Source organism: Trichosurus vulpecula, chromosome 7, assembly GCF_011100635.1.
Source record: "Trichosurus vulpecula isolate mTriVul1 chromosome 7, mTriVul1.pri, whole genome shotgun sequence".
NCBI lineage: Eukaryota > Metazoa > Chordata > Mammalia > Diprotodontia > Phalangeridae > Trichosurus > Trichosurus vulpecula.
In genome coordinates, this window is record NC_050579.1 from 46,422,997 (window position 1) to 46,440,575 (window position 17,579).

At 40.8% G+C, this 17,579-nt stretch overlaps 1 protein-coding gene across 2 annotated transcripts in view; it reads left to right on the forward strand.

The window, feature by feature from the left end:
* Positions 1-17,579, forward strand: part of OTUD7B (OTU deubiquitinase 7B) — a 77,466-nt gene that overhangs the window by 37,443 nt on the left and 22,444 nt on the right. For both annotated transcript variants that reach the window (XM_036767291.1, XM_036767292.1), the window contains exons 2-4: positions 5,787-5,937; positions 15,387-15,575; positions 17,204-17,431. In XM_036767291.1, the coding sequence (XP_036623186.1) occupies positions 5,853-5,937; positions 15,387-15,575; positions 17,204-17,431 (502 nt within the window). In that variant the 5' untranslated portion in view covers positions 5,787-5,852. The remainder of the gene's footprint in view (positions 1-5,786; positions 5,938-15,386; positions 15,576-17,203; positions 17,432-17,579) is intronic.

The following is a 17,579-nucleotide window of genomic DNA, read 5'->3' on the forward strand; positions in this document are numbered from 1 at the left end:
ATATTTTGGTCCTTCCTAACCTATCCCCCTTTATTGAATTTTCTCCCTTGACCCTGTCCCCTTTTGAAAGTGTTTGTTTTTGATTACCTCCACCCTCTTCTGCCCTCCCTTCTATCATCCCCCCTTTTTTTAATCTTCTTCTTCCTCCTTTTTTCCTGTGGGGTAAGTTACCCAATTGAGTATGTATGGTATTCCCTCCTCAGGTCAAATCTGATGAGAGCAAGATTCACTCATTCCCCCTCACCTGACTTCTCTTGCCTTCCTACAGAACTACTTTTTCTTGCCACTTTTATGTGAGATAATTTACCCCATTCTATCTCTCCCTATCTCCCTCTCTCAATATATTCCTCTCTCATCCCTTAATTTGATTTTATTTCTTTTCGATATCTTCCCTTCATCTTCAACTTACCCTGTGCCCGCTCTCTCTCTCTCTCTCTCTCTCTCTCTCTCTATATATATATATATATATATATATATATACACATACATATATACATACACACTCACATATACATATATATACATAAACATATATATATATTATATATTTATATACATACATACATACATGCATATTCCCTTCAGCTACTCTAGTACTGAGGTCTCATGAATCATACACATCATCTTTCCATGTAGGAATGTAAACAAAACAGTTCAACTTTAGTAAGTCCCTTGCAATTTCTTTTTCTTGATTACCTTTTCATGCTTCTCTTGATTCTTGTGTTTGAAAGTCAAATTTTCTATTCAGCTCTGGTCTTTTCACTGAGAAAGCTTGAAAGTCCTCTATTTTATTGAAAGTCCATATTTTGCCTTGGAGCATGATACTCAGCTTTGCTGGGTAGGTGATTCTTGGTTTTAATCCTAGCTCCATTGACCTCTGGAATATCGTATTCCAAGCCCTTTGATCTCATAATGTAGAAGCTGCTAGATCTTGGGCTATTCTGATTGTGTTTCCACAATACTCAAATTGTTTCTTTCTGGCTGCTTGCAATATTTTCTCCTTGATCTGGGAGCTCTGGAATTTGGCGACAATATTCCTAGGAGATTTCATTTTGGGCTCTATTTGAGGAGGCGATCGATGGATTCTTTCAATTTCTATTTTGCCCTGTGGCTCTAGAATATCAGGGCAGTTCTCCTTGATGATTTCTTGAAAGATGATATCTAGGCTCTTTTTTTGATCATGGCTTTCAGGTAGTCCAATAATTTTTAAATTATCTCTCCTGAATCTATTTTCCAGGTCAGTGGTTTTTCCAATGAGATATTTGACATTGTCTTCCATTTTTTCATTCCTTTGGTTCTGTTTTATAGTATCTTGATTTCTCTTCAAGTCACTAGCTTCCACTTGCTCCAGTCTAATTTTTAAGGTAGTATTTTCTTCAGTGGTCTTTTGGACCTCCTTTTCCATTTGGCTAATTCTGCCTTTCCAGGCATTCTTCTCCTCATTGGCTTTTTGGAGCTCTTTAGTCTATTTTTTAAGGTGTTGTTTTCTTCAGTGTATTTTTCAGCATTTTTTGGGATCTCCTTTAGCAAGTCATTGACTTGTTTTTCATGGTTTTCTCTCATCCTTCTCATTTCTTTTCCCAGTTTTTCCTCTACTTCTCTAACTTGCTTTTCCAAATCCTTTTTGAGCTCTTCAATGGCCTGAGACTAGTTCATGTTTTTCTTGGAGGCTTTTGTTGTAGGCTCTTTGATTTTGTTGACTTCTTCTGGCTGTATGTTTTGATCTTCTTTGTCACCAAAGTAAGATTCCAAAGTCTGAGCCTGAATCTGGGTGCGTTTTCACTGCCTGGCCATATTCCCAACCAACTAACTTGAACCTTGAGTTTTTCAGCGGGGTATGACTGCTTGTGGACTAAAGAGTTCTATGTTCCACGCTTGGGGGGATGCGCCAGCTCTGCCACACCAGCACTCCTCCTTCCCCAAGAACCCCCAACCCGGACTGGATTTAGATCTTCAGCAGGCTCTTCACTCCTGCTCTGATCCGCCACTTAATTCCTCCCACCAGGTGAGCCTGGGGCTTGAAGCAACTGCAGCTGTAGTTCTGTAGCTGCCCCACCTCCGCTGCCCCCCACCCCCGGGGTGGTAGCCGAGCCCAAAACTCCTTCCACTCCCCCAGCTTTTCCCACTAACCTTTTCTGTTGTCTTTGGTGTTTGTGGGTTGAGAAGTCTGGTAACTCACTGATTCAGGGCACTAGGGCCCACTCCACCCGGCTCCTGGTCTGGTTGGTCCGCACTGCCCAAGCTGGGCTCTGCTCCCAGCTCTGTGCAGGATAGACCTCACCCAAAGACCATCCAGGCTGTCCTGGGCTGGAGCCCGGCTTCCCTCTGCTCTTTTGTGGGTTCTGCACTTCTAGAATTGGTTCAGAGCCATTTTTTATAGGTTTTTGGAGGGACTCGGTGGTGAGCTTATGCTAGTCCCTGCTTTTCAGCCGCCATCTTGGCGCCACCATCTTGGCTCCGCCACCGAAATCTCACCCTTTGTGTGGTTCATTTTCGTAAGTGCGCCAGATTCCATCTGAGGTAGATGGAATCTGAGCCTAGGTTGTTTCTTGTGATCAATATTGTGGGTAGTGAGATTGGGGAAAAGATGGGCTCACTGACTACTCTGCAGGCCTTCTAAACTAAGGCTTAGGAATTAGAGTAATGAGCCATTTAGTGTGATATAGCCACGACTGTATCCTTTTCTTCTTTCTTTGGTCTCCTTGTGGGTATTGACCTAATAGTGGTATCTCTGGGTCAGAGGGTATACACAGTTTAATAGCTTTTTGGAGATTAATTCCAAATTGCCTTTGACTTTAAAAAAAATTAAATTTGTTTTCATGTTTGTATTCTCTCCCTCCTCTTTCCCCCATACCCTCCCCCATTGAGAAAGCAAAACAAAACCCCCAAACATGTTAATTATAAACATGTATGATTGAGCAAAACAAATTCCTGCATTTACCATGTCCAAAAAAAATTGTGCTCTGAGTCCATCACCTGCCTGTCTCTCTGGAGGTGGGAAGTCTGTTTCATCATGAGTCTTCTAGAATGGTACTTGGTCATTGTGTTGATCAAAGTACCTAAGTCTTTCAAAATTCTCCTTATGATATTGTTATTGTCACATAAATTGTTTACTTCGCTTTGTATCAGTTCATAAAAGCCTTTCCAGATTTCTCTGAAACCATCCTCTTAATTTCTTATAGCACAGTAGTATTCCATCACATTCACATACCATAATTTATTTAGCCATTAATAATATTTAGCCATGATAGGTAGCTCCTCACTTTCAAATTCTTTTCCACCACAGGAAAAAGCTGCTCTATCTTTTTGTAGAGGTGAATCCTTTTCCTCTTTCTTTGGTCTCTTTGTGGCTATTGCTGTAGTAGTGGTATCTTCTTTTTGGAGCTTAATTCCAAATTGCTTTCCAGAATGGCTGAACTTGTTTATGTACCTATTTTTGTACGGCCTCTCCAGCATTTGTCATTTTCCTTGTCAACTCTGCCAATCTGATGGGTATGAAGTGGTACCTTAGAATTGTTTTAATTTTCGTGGCTCCTCCTCCCCTCTCTCTCAGCTGAAAACCTTGTGTCATATTTTACAGAAAAAAATTAAAGCCATTCTCTGTGAACTCCCTCTTTTCCTCTCTTCTTCATTTCCTATCACTCAGAACCCAGTCTTTTAACTCTCAGTAGTCCCTGAAATCAACATATGTCTTTTCTTTTTACTTCCTTAAAAAGGAGTTTATTCCTCAAAACTACTGGAAATCTTATAAGAGGTGCACTAGTAAATAAAAGAGGAAAGTTACAAACTTATATAACTCTTTTCACTTAGACCTGGTTTTCCATGCAAATGAAGAGGGGAAAAGATCCAGTTATTCATTATACTACCCTCTCTGAACTGATTCAGCCATTATGACATCCACTACCAAGTCCTTTCATTTACTGTTTAAGCTACATCTTTGGTGGCCTCATCAGGGCCTGTTTCTGCCGTCCCGTCCCCCCCCCCCCGCTCCTGACTCATTGATATTTCTGCAGTAATCGGAATGTCCTAGGCTTAGTTATAAGGAGACACCTTTTCTTTGCTCATGTACTTGCTCATCCCCAGCCTTAGGTCTCTGCATGTCTCAGGTGTGTGGGGAGGCAGTTAAAAGACAGGCAGGAGATTATTTTATAGATACCATATTTCATAACAAACAACATAAAAATCTTAATAAACTATATAATGTCAAAATACTTTTTCACCTTCCTCTATTAATCAGGACAAGGTAAAATTGGCACCAAAATGGCCTTTGGATTTTTTACTGTTTGAAATTATCTGTAGTGCAATTTAGTTCCCCTCCACTGGTATAGATCTTCTAGAGTTGCCTAAATTGGTGTTGTGAATGGGAAAAATCATGCCAAATTATGAGGTTAAATGGAAATCTCTTCAACTGGAATTCAGCCTTTTGGGTTCCTGCCTCCTATCCTTTATTTATGGAAATACCCTAACTGCCTCCTCTGTCTTCCTCACCTCTCCAAAATGTTTTGTAACCAAGTAGTTAAACCTCTGCTTTGAAAATAGTATCTGTACTCCAGTGACCTCAGTCCTTTGCCATATATGCGGCCTAGTATTCCTTACAAGAGAAGGGATGTGAAATAATAGCTAGAGAGATAACTTGGAAATGTGGAACACCTGAATTAAAGTCCTGCTTTTGACTGCATGTTGGCTTTGCAACCCTGGGCAGATCAAGTTGCAGAGCAGGTGCTGAAATGCATTGGTAGAAGTTCCTCACTAGGAGCTCCCTACGATGATGAAATCACAGGTCTGGTCAAAACATTCCTGAGGAATGTGGAAAATCAGGATTTGGGCAGAACCCTAAATAGGCAGCTAGGGGGTGGGGGGAGTGATAGAGTGGTAACAGGAAGCTGCCCGTGGAAAAGATTAGTTTTGAGTTAATGCACTTCTGTCCTCCAGCGATTCTGAGATAAGTTGGGAGGTGTTTATCTGAAGGGAGTCTCACCTTTTGCCTTTGAGGATTTTTATTTTGCCTTTCTCTAAACAGGTTATTAGGAGATGGGGGTTGAGTGTACAGGAGATGAGGGTGACTTGATGAACTAGGTACCTTCTACAGGGAATTGGCAAAGCTGTCAGAGGTTGTAGGAATGGATTAGAGATTTGCTTCTCATTGTAGTACTGCTGTCTTAATAGAACAGGTTGTTAATCTTGGAGAAATGTGGATTGAAGCCAGACTAACAGGTCAAAGACACAGTTTCTGTAGAAGACTGGTCTGTTATAAAAGGGGTTTTTTCAAGTGGAATTTATTTGAATGGATTGGGTAGGAGTTACTTTCACAAAGTAATTAATAGACTGAATCTCTTTTGTCATAGACCTGTGGATTCCATACTTTCAGCTTTGCAAAGTTTCTCGTCAAAATTTTTTTAAATAGTTTTAAAATCAGTTCTGCACATCTCTGCTTTCATTAAACATAAAGTCTAATGAAGACCTGCCTTTAGAGGTAGACCCAAAATCTATCTCTCAAGTTTTCTATGATTGAGCTATCAGTATACTTTGTGCCAGTGTGTCACTTCATTAACACACTCAAGAGTTGACTTTCAAAACAGCTTTTGGGGAAAATAAAAGGCAAAGTAGTATTCTTGTATTGGAGATGAATTAACAAAATTAAATTTATATCCTAAATTAGGTTTTAAGTTGTAAAGTCTGCAGGTGTGAATGGGCTAGCATCGTTTCCCCATTTGCAAAATTTCCTTGTATGGGGTTAATTTGTCTTATAGTGAAATTTGAAATATGTGCATTTATTTCCTTGTTAGGTGGAAGCCTGAGTTTTGATCTATGTTCCACCTTCAGCCAGCTGCCTGAGAGGATTTCATGATCACATGACCCTGGACATGGACGCTGTCTTGTCAGATTTTGTCCGTTCCACGGGAGCAGAACCAGGATTGGCCCGTGATCTTTTGGAAGGTGAGGAATTGGGAAAGTTTTTTTTTTTTAATTGCTGGACTGGCTAAGGAAATTTGAAGACGGCAGAAGGATTGGCATATGATAGTTTACTGTCAATAAAGTTATCATCAAATTCTTCCTAATGATTACTAACTATAGTTTTAAAAATGAAAAGTTGCTCTCCTACTATCACCAAGCACACTACTGAATTACCTCCTTCTGTTTCAAGTCACTGTGCTCAGGTCCTGCAGACTAATTTTCATATTAGCCTAAGAATAACATAAAGAAAGCAAATCTTCTGGGAAAATGTATTTAATGTATCTTGAAATATAATTTTGATCATTCATTCTTTGGCATTGTTCATGCCATTGTGCCTTACTCTCTTCCTCTGCCTTAATTAATGTGGATAATTGTAGATTGCATTGGTTTGTAGTGTTTATTTTGCTGTCTGCATGCCCATGTGACTGTCCTGGATTATCAGATTCTGTAGGGCAAGAACCATGGTGTTCTTTATTCTCTTCCCTTCTCTTCACTCACATAGCCACTACCCTAGTCCAAACTGCTCATTACTTCTTACTTGGACTATTTCAGTATCCTCCTAGTTGGTCTCCTTGCTGAAAACCTCTCCTCCTCCCAATCTATTCTCCACCAAACTGCCAAAGTGATTTTCCTAAAGTACACATCTGATCATGTCAGTCCTCTACTCAATAACCCCAATGGCTTCCTTTTGCCTGTAGGATCCAAATATAAATTCCTTTGTTTAGCCCTTCACAACTTGTCCTCAGCCAACCTTTCCAGTTTTCTTCACTGTAGAGCCCAGCCAAACAGGGCTCTTTGCCATTCCTCACACATACTTTGCTATCTCTTATTTCTGAGTATTTGTGCTGGCTCTCCCTGATGTCTGGAATGCACTGCCACCTCCCCTTTGCCTCTTAGAATCCCTTGTGTCCTTCAGAACTTTGCTCAAATGATAGCTGCTCCCAACCTTTCCTGATCTTAGCTGACAGTTTTCTCCTCATCACCCCCTTAAATGCATCCTGTATTTATTTTGTATATACTCATTTGTAACCATGTATCTCCCAATAGAATACAAGCTCCTTGAGGGCAGGGGCTATTCCATTTTCGTCTTTATGTTCTCAGCATCTTATATGCCTGGCACATAACTAGATGCTTAATAATTGCTTGTTGATTGATTGATTGATGATTATAGAATTCTTTGTGTGATTCTTTGACTTGCAAAATAAATGCCTTTTGATGATCGTGGTGAGACATAATAAAGCAAAAAGATTAAAGAATATCCAAAGTGGAACTCAGTATCTTCTTTCCTTCCTCCCCTTTGCCCCCAACTTCTCCCTCTCTTTAATTTCCCTGTTTCAGAAGTTCCTAAATGCTTTTTTTTTACTGACTAATTCTCATTGGATTTCTTGATAATTATTTGGTCTGATTGGAATTTTAGGTTTTTGCTGGAGTAGGTGTGGAAGAGCTAGGCAGCCTGCCTCTCTGTTCAGGTAGCCATGTAGGCCAGAAAGCTTTTATTGACTGATTATTCAATGGCAAATTGTTAGATCACTAAGAGGGATAGGATTAACTCCATAAGACAATTTAATATCTGTCCAGTGACCTGTGAGAGAAGCTATTTGTTGAGTACCAAAGAGAGGCTTAGGTATAGGATTTATTATAGGTTAATCTCTATCAGATCCAGTCTCCTCAGCTCAGTCAAAAAAAAAAATTAAAAAAGGAAAAGGTGAGATAGCCACAAACACATTTGCTCCTCCTGAATTTAATTTTGTATTACCTTTCTTTGACATTCCTTCAACTTTGGTGGGACTTGACTAGTGGCCCAAACTTGAATGGAGAATGTGTTTTGTGTCTCCCAGCAGTCTTGGGGTGTACCTTTGAGACTCCTTTTCCCTGCTTTGTCTTTTGGGAGATTCATTGTTACCTGTGCTCACTTCTTCTATCTGAGTTAGACTATTGTTCTCAGAAAGGGAGAATGACTTACGTATGTGTGAGGGGGATGGCATTGGGTTTCACTTGTGGGTATTCTTTAAGTACTCTCTTTTAGGGTGTTTTCCCATAGCCCAAGGCCTTTGAATTTGTTTGATCTTCAATTATATTTTAATATGTTTGAAATCAAATTATAGTCTCTTGTGGGCCCGGGGCCTTCCTGGCCATTCTGGAATGGCTTCCTTAACTAACTGTGGCCACTAACTTTGGCTTTTCTGCAGGAAGCCTCTAGGTACTTTCTGCTTCCAGACAAAGCCTGACAGTCACCACTCAGGTACCAGCAGGTTTGAACAAACTGCTAAGGATAAAGGACTTCCCTCCCTCCCTCCCCATAGCCCATGGAACAAGCAGCTTTTGAAGGTACTGGAGCTGACCCCAGCCTGCATGAGCAGGGCACCATTCTATATTAGGGCGATTGCTAAGTCTTTTAACCGAGGCTCTTGGTTTATTCTCAAGTACCTCGGTTTCTAAAAAGTGAATGTCCATGCATTTTGGCCAAAATCCCATCAGCCTTCTTCATTCATGTGTCAAAATGAGCAGTGGAAGATCTTTTCCAAGATAAAGGACTGAAGATTTTATTTTGAGTCATATCACTTTTTGGTGTGGTGACATCTGAGGCTGTTTTCCAATTTTAGGCTCCACTGTCATTCCCTTCAGGCCTTGGCTGCTGTCAGGTCTTTCTGGATATGACAAAAGCCATGTGGTTTCAGGTACTGTTCCATATACTAGCCCTTCTCTTCACTCACAGGACCTTGTTTCATGCTCTGCTTCTTGAAGTGCTGGATGCTGTAATAGCCTCCTAATTCTTCTTGTCTCCATTCATTCTCCACAGCTACCAGAGTAATATGCCTTTTTTGCAAATTTTTTAAAAATAATGTTTTATTCCCCCCCTCCAATTACATTCAGGGTTTTTAAAGTTTTGAGTTCCAAGTTCTGTCCTTCCCTCCATATTTCCATATTGTCATTTTGTGGAAGAAAACTTGAACAAAAAAAAAAAACCAAAAGAAGGAAAGAAAGTGAAGAATGGAATGCTTCAGTCTATATTCAGATGCCATTTGTTCTTTCTCTGTTTTTCATCATGTGTCCTTTGGGGTCGTCTTAGATCATTGTATTGCAGAGATGCTAAGTCATTCACAGTTGTTCATTGTATAATGTTTCTGTTACCGTGTACAGTGTTCTCTTGGTTTTGCTCATTTCATTCTTAATCAGTTCACGTATGTCTTTGTAGGCTTTTCTGAAAGCATCCTGCTAGTCAGTTCTTATAACACGATAATATTCCATTACAGTCATATACCACAACTTGTTCAGCCATTCCCCAATTTATGGACACGCCCTCAATTTTCATTTCTTGGCTATCAAAAAAGAGTTGCTGTAAATATTTTTGTACAAATAGGTCCTTTAACCTTTTTTTTTTTTGCTCTCTTTCAGTTACAGACCTGGTAGTGGCATTGCTGGATTAAAAAACCCCAAAACAAACCCAAACCACCCCCCCCACAAAGAAAACTGTGCACGGTTTTATAGCCCTTTGGCCATAGTTCAAAATTGCTCTCCAGAATGGTTGAATCAGTTCAGCACTCTACTAACAGTGCATTAAGCACAGGTCCTACCATGCTACATCGCTGCTCAAAAAGCTTCAGTTGACTCTCTGTTCTCTCTAGGACAAAATACAACTTCCTTTGTTTAGCATTTAAGTCTTTTCATTAAATATAAAAAATCCCAAGAAGTATGAGATCACTTATATGAATTGATGCAAAAGGAAGTAAACAGAGTCAGGAAAATAATATGCTAGTGACTTCATTCCTCTCTGGATTCCACTCCTGATTCTGTGCCACAGCGGCCTCCTCATACACCTTGGCAGCCCTTTCTCTGATTGGTTGATGTCTCTCTAGTTTAAGGAAAGAACCTCCATTTTAAGGAAAATGCCCAGGCCAGCCATGTCTTCATTCCTCTCTGAGCTCCTCTCTTGTCTCTCTGCACTTTCTTCAACACATGGTGTCTCTTCCCCACCCCTCATTTCTTCCACCTTTTATGTGTTGTCTTCTCCCCTTAGAAATATATGATATGAGGGCAGGAACTGGCTTTCTTCTGGTTTATTTTTATATTCCCAGAGGTTAGCACGATGCCAGACACTGTCTGAGTTTGGTGAATTGTTGACTTGTCGATTATGTAAATGGAAAGAATAACAACCACAAAGCAGATTGAATCCTTCCGATGATAATGACCAACCTTGGCCCAAGGAAGAGCTATAAGAAAGCACTTCTTGCTTCTTTGCAGAATTGGGAGACCTTGAATGTGGAACACTTCATGTAATCTCAGACTTTTTTTTGATGTGTTGTTTAGTTTTGCAAAATATTTTTTTGAAAAAATGTTTTTGAAAAATATTTTTTTCTTTGGTGTTAGAGAAGACTCTAGGAGGGGGAAGGGTAAAGGTCACATTGAGAAATGTGAATGATGTAAAAACAAAAGATATCAAGAAAAAATTATGAATAATAAACTCCTTTCATTCTCTGGCTCTGACTTGTCCTTTGAAATGTTTTCTACTATTGCCCCTTCTAATCTCTCTCTCTCCCTTCTGTGCCTTCAAACAGGCTTTCCCAGTGCCTGGAATATTCTCTCCTACCTTTGCCTTTCAGAATCTCTATTTCCCTCAAAGTTCCTACTCAAGTGTGGTATAAAGCTTTTAGTGACAATCTCCCCCTTATTAGTGCTCTTCCCCAAATTACTTTGATATTACTTGTTATGTATTACTTACCTGTGTGAACAGATCTAGAAAACTCATAAGACTGAATCCTGATTAAGAAATCCAAGAAAAAAAAAATCACAGTGACTTATTTTTGTAGCCCAGGTCAGCAAAGGGAGACAGGTCTGTGAACGCTGGGAATAGGATTTGGCAAGGAGCACTCAGTACAGAACATTCCAGAACAGGGGGAGGCTGGACACCAGGGCAAGAAGAGGTCCCATTTCCAATATAGAGGGTCTTAAACTTAAGGTTCAGGAATAGGTGCCAACTGGCAGCTTTACTGCACACTACCCAGTTCCAGGTCATAGATCCAGGGCAGACTGAGGATTATTTCAGAGTGAGGAGCAATTGAGGGCCCTAGGCTGTGTACCCATTAAGGAGCAAGTTAAGAAGCAATCAGTGGCTTGGATCTTAGTAGAGGAGAGAGGTCTCAGATCCAGCTTCCAGCCCAGTCTGAAGCCCATATAGGAATGACCAAGACTGGTATCTTAGGCCAAAGTACAGCCCAGTTGTGTCACTGAGTCAGCAGAGCTTTCTAGCAGGTTGGCTAAATCCAGTGGTATTCTAATGAAATTCCAAATAAGGCAAGTCTACAGGCCTGTTGATCAAACCCAAACTCAGGTCAGGAACTTGTAGAGTTCAGATCAGGGGAGTAGAAATCAGACTTTGTCCTGGATCAGAGCATTCTGACAACACTGAAAGCTTGCAGGTTCTCAGCTTGAGGTGTTCCTGAGATCCTGAAATAAAACATTCAATATCCTAAGAAAGCAGCAACAGACAAACCCAGACATTCTCTCTAGGAATGTGAAGAGCCTTTAACATCACTTCTGAAGTCAGGAAGTAGGCTGGAAGAATGAAAAAACAAAAAAAGGACTCCTATCATAAAAAGCGATTATTGCAACAAAGATGCTTGCAACAGAAATCTAAAGAGAATGAATCCAAAACTTATCCACAAGCAAAGCCTCAAAGAAAAGCACAACTTGGGTGCAAATTCAAATAGAATTCTTGGAAGAGAAAAAGCAAGAGTGTTTTTTTAAATAGTTGAAAATGTTTTTAATAAATTAAATAAGAGGGCTGGAGGAAAAAAATGGAAAGGAAATGAGAGCTAACGAAGAAATAATTGGAAAGGGAATCAGTAGTTTGGTGAAAGAAGCACAGAAACTTGGCCGAGCAACCAAATACATGAAAATTGGAGTGAACCGAATGGAAGCTAAATGACTCCATGAGGAAAAAAGAAATATTTAAAACAAAGTCAAAAGATTGAAGAAAAATAGAAGAAAATATAAGGCATTCCATTGCAAAAAGTACTGACCTGTAAAACAAATTGAGAAGACATAATTTAAGAATTATTGAACTCTCTGAAAGCCATGCCTCTAAAAGACCCTAGAAAATACATTTTGAGAAATGACTGAAGAAAACTGCCCAGATCTCTTAGAACCAGAGGGCAAAGCGGAAATAGAATAAACCTCAGAAAACTCTTAGGAAATTATAGCAAAGTCTAAAGCTTTCTGGTCAAATAAAAAATACAGCAAGCAGCCAGGAAGAAAGAATTCCATAACCAAGGAGCTGTAGTCAGGATCATATGAGATTTAGCAGCCATCACAATAAAGAAGCAGAAAGTTTGGAATAGATATTCCAGAAAGCAAAGAACATAGTAGGCTTATACCTAAGAGTAACTTACCCAGCAAAATTCAGTATAACCCCGGGGGAGGAGGGGCGGGGTGTGTGTGAAATGGACCTTTAATGAAATGGAGAACTTATAAGCATTCCTGATGAAAAGAATAAAGCATTATATAAACATTGAAGGGCAAATACAGGAATCAAAATGAACACAGAAAGGTAAGCAATCAAAAGTGGCCAAACAAGGATAAACTGCTTACATTTTAGTATCAGATGATACGTGTGTCTCCTCTGAATCTCTATCATCATCAAGAGGTATAGAGGGAGTCTAGACATATGGCCAAGGAGTGGTTCTCATTTGTCACCTGGCTGCACTATTTTGTGACTTCTCTGCCTGATTTCTCCACCATACTCCCATGTAGGGTACCATCCCTTCTCCCTTCTTTAGCTTTCTTTTGTGTATTGTCTACGTCCATTATTAGATTGTAAGCACCTTGAGGGCAGTGACTTTTTTTTTCTTATTTGTATCCCCTAGCACAGTGCTTTGCACATAGTAGGAGCCTAATAAATGTTCATTGTCTTGATGATCTTAAAAAGAAGAATGGAAAGAGAAGAAAGAGGAATATACCAGGGGGTGGGGAGAGAAAGGTTCAGAAAAATTATTTGAGTTTGACGCCACTGTTCTAGCCTGTCTCACTAGATGATCTCATTAGCCCCCATGAGTTTAGTCTCTGTGCAGATGATTCTCAGATCTGTATATTCACCCTTAGTCTTTTTGCTGAGTAATTACATATCACCCACCAGGTGCCTCTTGGACACTTCAAACTGGATGTTCCTTAGGCATCTTAAACTCAGTATGTCCAAAACATTCTTTCCAAGCCCTCTCCTTTCTACACTTCCCTAATACTGGCAGTCAACAAGCATTTATTAATTGCTTACTGTGTGCCAGGCACTGTGCTAAGTGCTAGGGATATAAATACAAACAGAAAGACCCTGCCCTCAAGGAGCTTACATTCTAATGGGTGAAGACAACACATGAAAGGAGATCTGAAAAACAGAGTGGAGACCAGTTGAGGGTGTAGTCGCTAATTGCAGAGAATAAGGGATGACTAGTCTGGGCCATTCCCCAAAATGGAGGTTCTAGAAGAACTCTTCAGTGGGACAAAGTACTGAAAGAGTAGAGTCAGAAGGCATCTGAGGCACATTGGAATCCTGGAGAATCAGGATTTGCTGGTTTGGGCCTTTCCCCAAAATGTAGGTTTTAGGAAGACCTCACCAGTGGTAGAAGGGCACCATCATCTTCCAAGTCACCCGGTCTGGCAAACTGGGTGTCATTCTTGACTTCTCATTTATTCTCACTCACATTTGTTGTCAGGTCCTATCATTTCTACCTTCATATCTCCCTTGTACATACTCATTTCTACTCATACAGTCACCACCCTACTTAAGACCCTTATTATTTCTCTCCAGGATTATTGGGATATCCTTCAAATTGGTTTTCCTTCAGGTTTCTTCCTTTTTCAGTCCATCTTCCATAAAGATGATTTTTTCAAAATCACAGGTCTGACCAAGTCACATGAGCTTCTCTCTTTGACATGTAAAGCTCCTCATATCCTGGTTTCTTTCCCTACTTTCTGGACTTTTTACACCTTACTCCTCCCATATACTTTGCAGTCTAGCTACCCTGACCTCCTTGAAATTCATCTCTCATTTCTGTGCCTTTTCACTAATTGACACCCATGCCTGGAATGCCCTGCCCCCTCATCGTGCCTCTTAGTTGACCTGACTTTATTCAAGACTCAGCTCACATCCCACCTTCTGCAGTAAGCCTTTCCTGTTCTTCCCAGCAGCTAAGGACTTCCGATTTCAAATTGCCTTCCATTTACTCTTTTTACATCTTGTATGTGCCTCGCTATTTACATTTCTCCCTTTAGAATGTGAACTTGCTGAGAGCAGGAACTAAATATATGTATGTATGTGTGTATGTATGTATATTTTGCCTTTCTTTGTATTGCCAGTGAGAAGGAACAAGGAGAATATGGTATAGGATGTTAGAGAAGAAAAAAGGTTTGGAATAGCTGCTGTTGGTAGTATAATAGAAAGTCAGTAAAGGAAGAATGAAGCTTTCATCTTGCTGTATAGTAATGAGGGCACAGTTAAGATTAAATAACCTAAGTTTATCTTGAGTTCATATGGTGTGGTCGCATTCCTTTCTTCAGTAGCATTTAGGGGATCATATGAGGAGCAGTAGAGGAGGCAGATGGTGGAGGTAATCCAGGTTTGGGTTTGGGAAGTCCCATTCAAGGGTAGCTGATCTTAATGTCTGGTGTGGTGGGATTGTTGAGGATATTGAGGCTGGAGGAGAGGTGATGGACTGGGAAAACAGGAATGGATCATGGTTAGGATGAAAAATAGGCTTAGGAGGAGTGAAACAGAGAGAGGATAGGAGATTGTTAATGGAGAAAGTAATGTCAGATCATAGAGGTAGAACAGTCCTGTATATATGGCTGAGGTGTTAAGATGGAGGTAATTGGTTCTTAGGAGGTTAACGAATTGGGGAGAGGGGTAATGCGTTTGAAAGGACATCAGCTTTTGAAGTTTCTAAGTATGAGGGCAGTAGGTGAGGTGGAGAAGGGAAGCTATGACCCAGGTATGGGACTTAATGTTAAAGGAAAGACAATAGCTTGAAAATTGCTAGGTGACTTTGACAAGAGTTTCATCTGTGATAGGTGATGGATAGATGGAGGAAACCTCAGAGAAAGAGAGGTTGCTGAGTCCTTTGTAGCAAAGGGACAATCCGAAAATCAGAGTGAGGAGCAAGGAGTATGTATACTCTTCTAGGCCCAGTGTTTTGTCCCAAGCCACATATTTCCAGATCATATAAACTCTGTAAAATTATGGTTAATATGACATTTGTGAAGTATATCAATACATGCAACCTGGATCTTGCAAAATGTGCACATTAATGCTAATAAGCATTCTAAGCAAAGGAATGCTCTTTCATCCCGGTATATGTTGGCCTGTAGCACTTTCTTCCTTGCCTTTCCCCTATTTATTTGATTCCCAGGTGATCAGTTTTCCCTCTGTGTTGTCTCTTGACCAGGAAAAAATTGGGATGTAAGTGCAGCCCTCAGTGATTTTGAACAGCTTCGTCAGGTCCATGCTGGGAACCTGCCCCCACCCTTCAGTGAGGGTCGAGGTGGCCCCAGACCCCCTGAGAAGGGACCTCCTGAAAAGGAGCCCACTCGTCCCCCCCGGCCCACCCTCCATCGTCAGGATGACATTATCCAAGGTACAGGGGTATGCAGAAGGACTAGGGGAGGGGAAGGGAGGAATTGGAAACAGAGATAGAGGGAATTTAGTAATATCTTTTGCGTTTTGTCAGTAGCCAGCAGAGCCCTCTGGATGTCATCCTCTCTCTTCTAAGCAAGAAAGCCTCAAGGAATTCAGCCTGTAGGGTTTCTCAGTCAAAGTCAGTGTATTCCAGCCATTTTCGATGATGCCTGTATTTGGGGCCCTGTTTTGGGCTCTGTCGGAGAGGAGAGAAAGGAAGAAATATAACCCCAGAACTTTATTTAGAACTCCTTGAGCTAATGGTCAAGATAGGGTACACAGGGTGGAAAAAAACCCAAAGAATTCCAACAACTTTAAGGTACTCTAAGTGACTATAGTAAACTCTTGACTACATTTTGGATGTTATTTGTGGCAAATTTTTGACAAAAGCCTTTTTCTCCCTTGCCACTCATCGCAGTTCTATTTAACATTGCCTTTCTACCTGTTTATCCAGGGGATGAAAATTAATTGAAATAGTATGTAATTAGGTAAATCTATTGGACTAAAACGATTATATATTTTATACAAAAGCCACATAATTATTTTTTGGATGATACACATATTGCTTTCTTGCATTAAAATGTATAATCAAGAGTTGACTATGTACATGACTGCTGTTACAACTAGGTACCACAGGGGCAGCTAGGTGGCGCAGTGAGTACAGCACTGGCCCTTGAGTCAGGAGGACCTGAGTTCAAATGCGGCCTCAGAAGACACTTGACACATGTGCTAGCTGTGTGACCTTGGGCAAATCACTTAACCTCGATTGCCCTGCCAAAAAACAACAAAACAAACAAACAAACAAAAAAAAGCCAAATAGGTACCAGAGAATAGTGGGGTGAATGAAGGGAACAAAGTGAGCTAAGGTTAGTCAGACAAGTTTCTGAATAAGGCTATCAGTTATTTTCTTTCCCCAAATGAAAATTCTTTTCTAATTATTTTCAAGACCTTGTTGCTTAAATAATCTTCTGTCTAAAAGAAGCTCCCCACTGAGGTCCAAAGGTTCTACTCTACCTGTGTCTTGGAATGGCCAGTGACCTTGTTGGTGGGGAGTGGAAGCTGGAAGGACCCAGTCTTAGGGAAGGAAAGACCTAGGCAAGTTCTGATCTGAAGGGGAAAGAATGAGTATTTGGTCACTTTGTTGGTGTTAACTTCACGGCTCCAGGGTCTGGGGTAATATTCCTATTTTGTCAGAGGCTTGTTCTGCACATATTTTATATCAAGGCTGTCCAAAATGTGGCCTAGGCCACATGCCCCCACAGTGCATTTACATAAATGCTTTGGTGAACAAAGTGGAGCTACCGCAGAGCTCTCACTAAAATGGCAAATCGAAATATATTTTCTGTTGTTTCAATAAAAACCTAAGGTTGGACAGCCCTGCTTTATATCTTTCCCCTCCCCCCTGCCCCCATCCTGTCTGGCCTATGGAAGGGGGAATTTTGAAGTTCTATTTAAGTCTATGGGAATAACAGCTTCTTTCTGATTGGAATCTCAATGGAAAGATCACCACTTCTGATAGCATTTGTACTTTTTCTGGTTAGGGAGTGAGGTTTTTATGTTCTAAAAGGGATCCATTTCTCGTTGCAGAGAAACGCTTGTCCCGGGGCATCTCTCATGCCAGCTCCAGCATTGTCTCCCTAGCTCGTTCTCATGTCTCCTCTAGTGGTGGGAGTGGGGGGAGCAGTGAACACCCTCTGGAGATGCCGATATGTGCCTTCCAGCTTCCAGACCTCACTGTATTCACTGAAGATTTCCGCAGCTTCATCGAGAGGGACCTTATCGAACAGTCCATGTTGGTTGCCCTGGAACAAGCAGGTCAGCAAGGGGGGCTCTTCATCTGTGTCGTTCCTTTTACCATTCTTGAGAAGTAGGGCTGGTGTGTGGCTTCAAGATTAGGCCTACAGCCTTCAGGTTCAGGGCATGAGGTGCAATTTAACCACATTCAGAGTTCATAGGCAGCCAG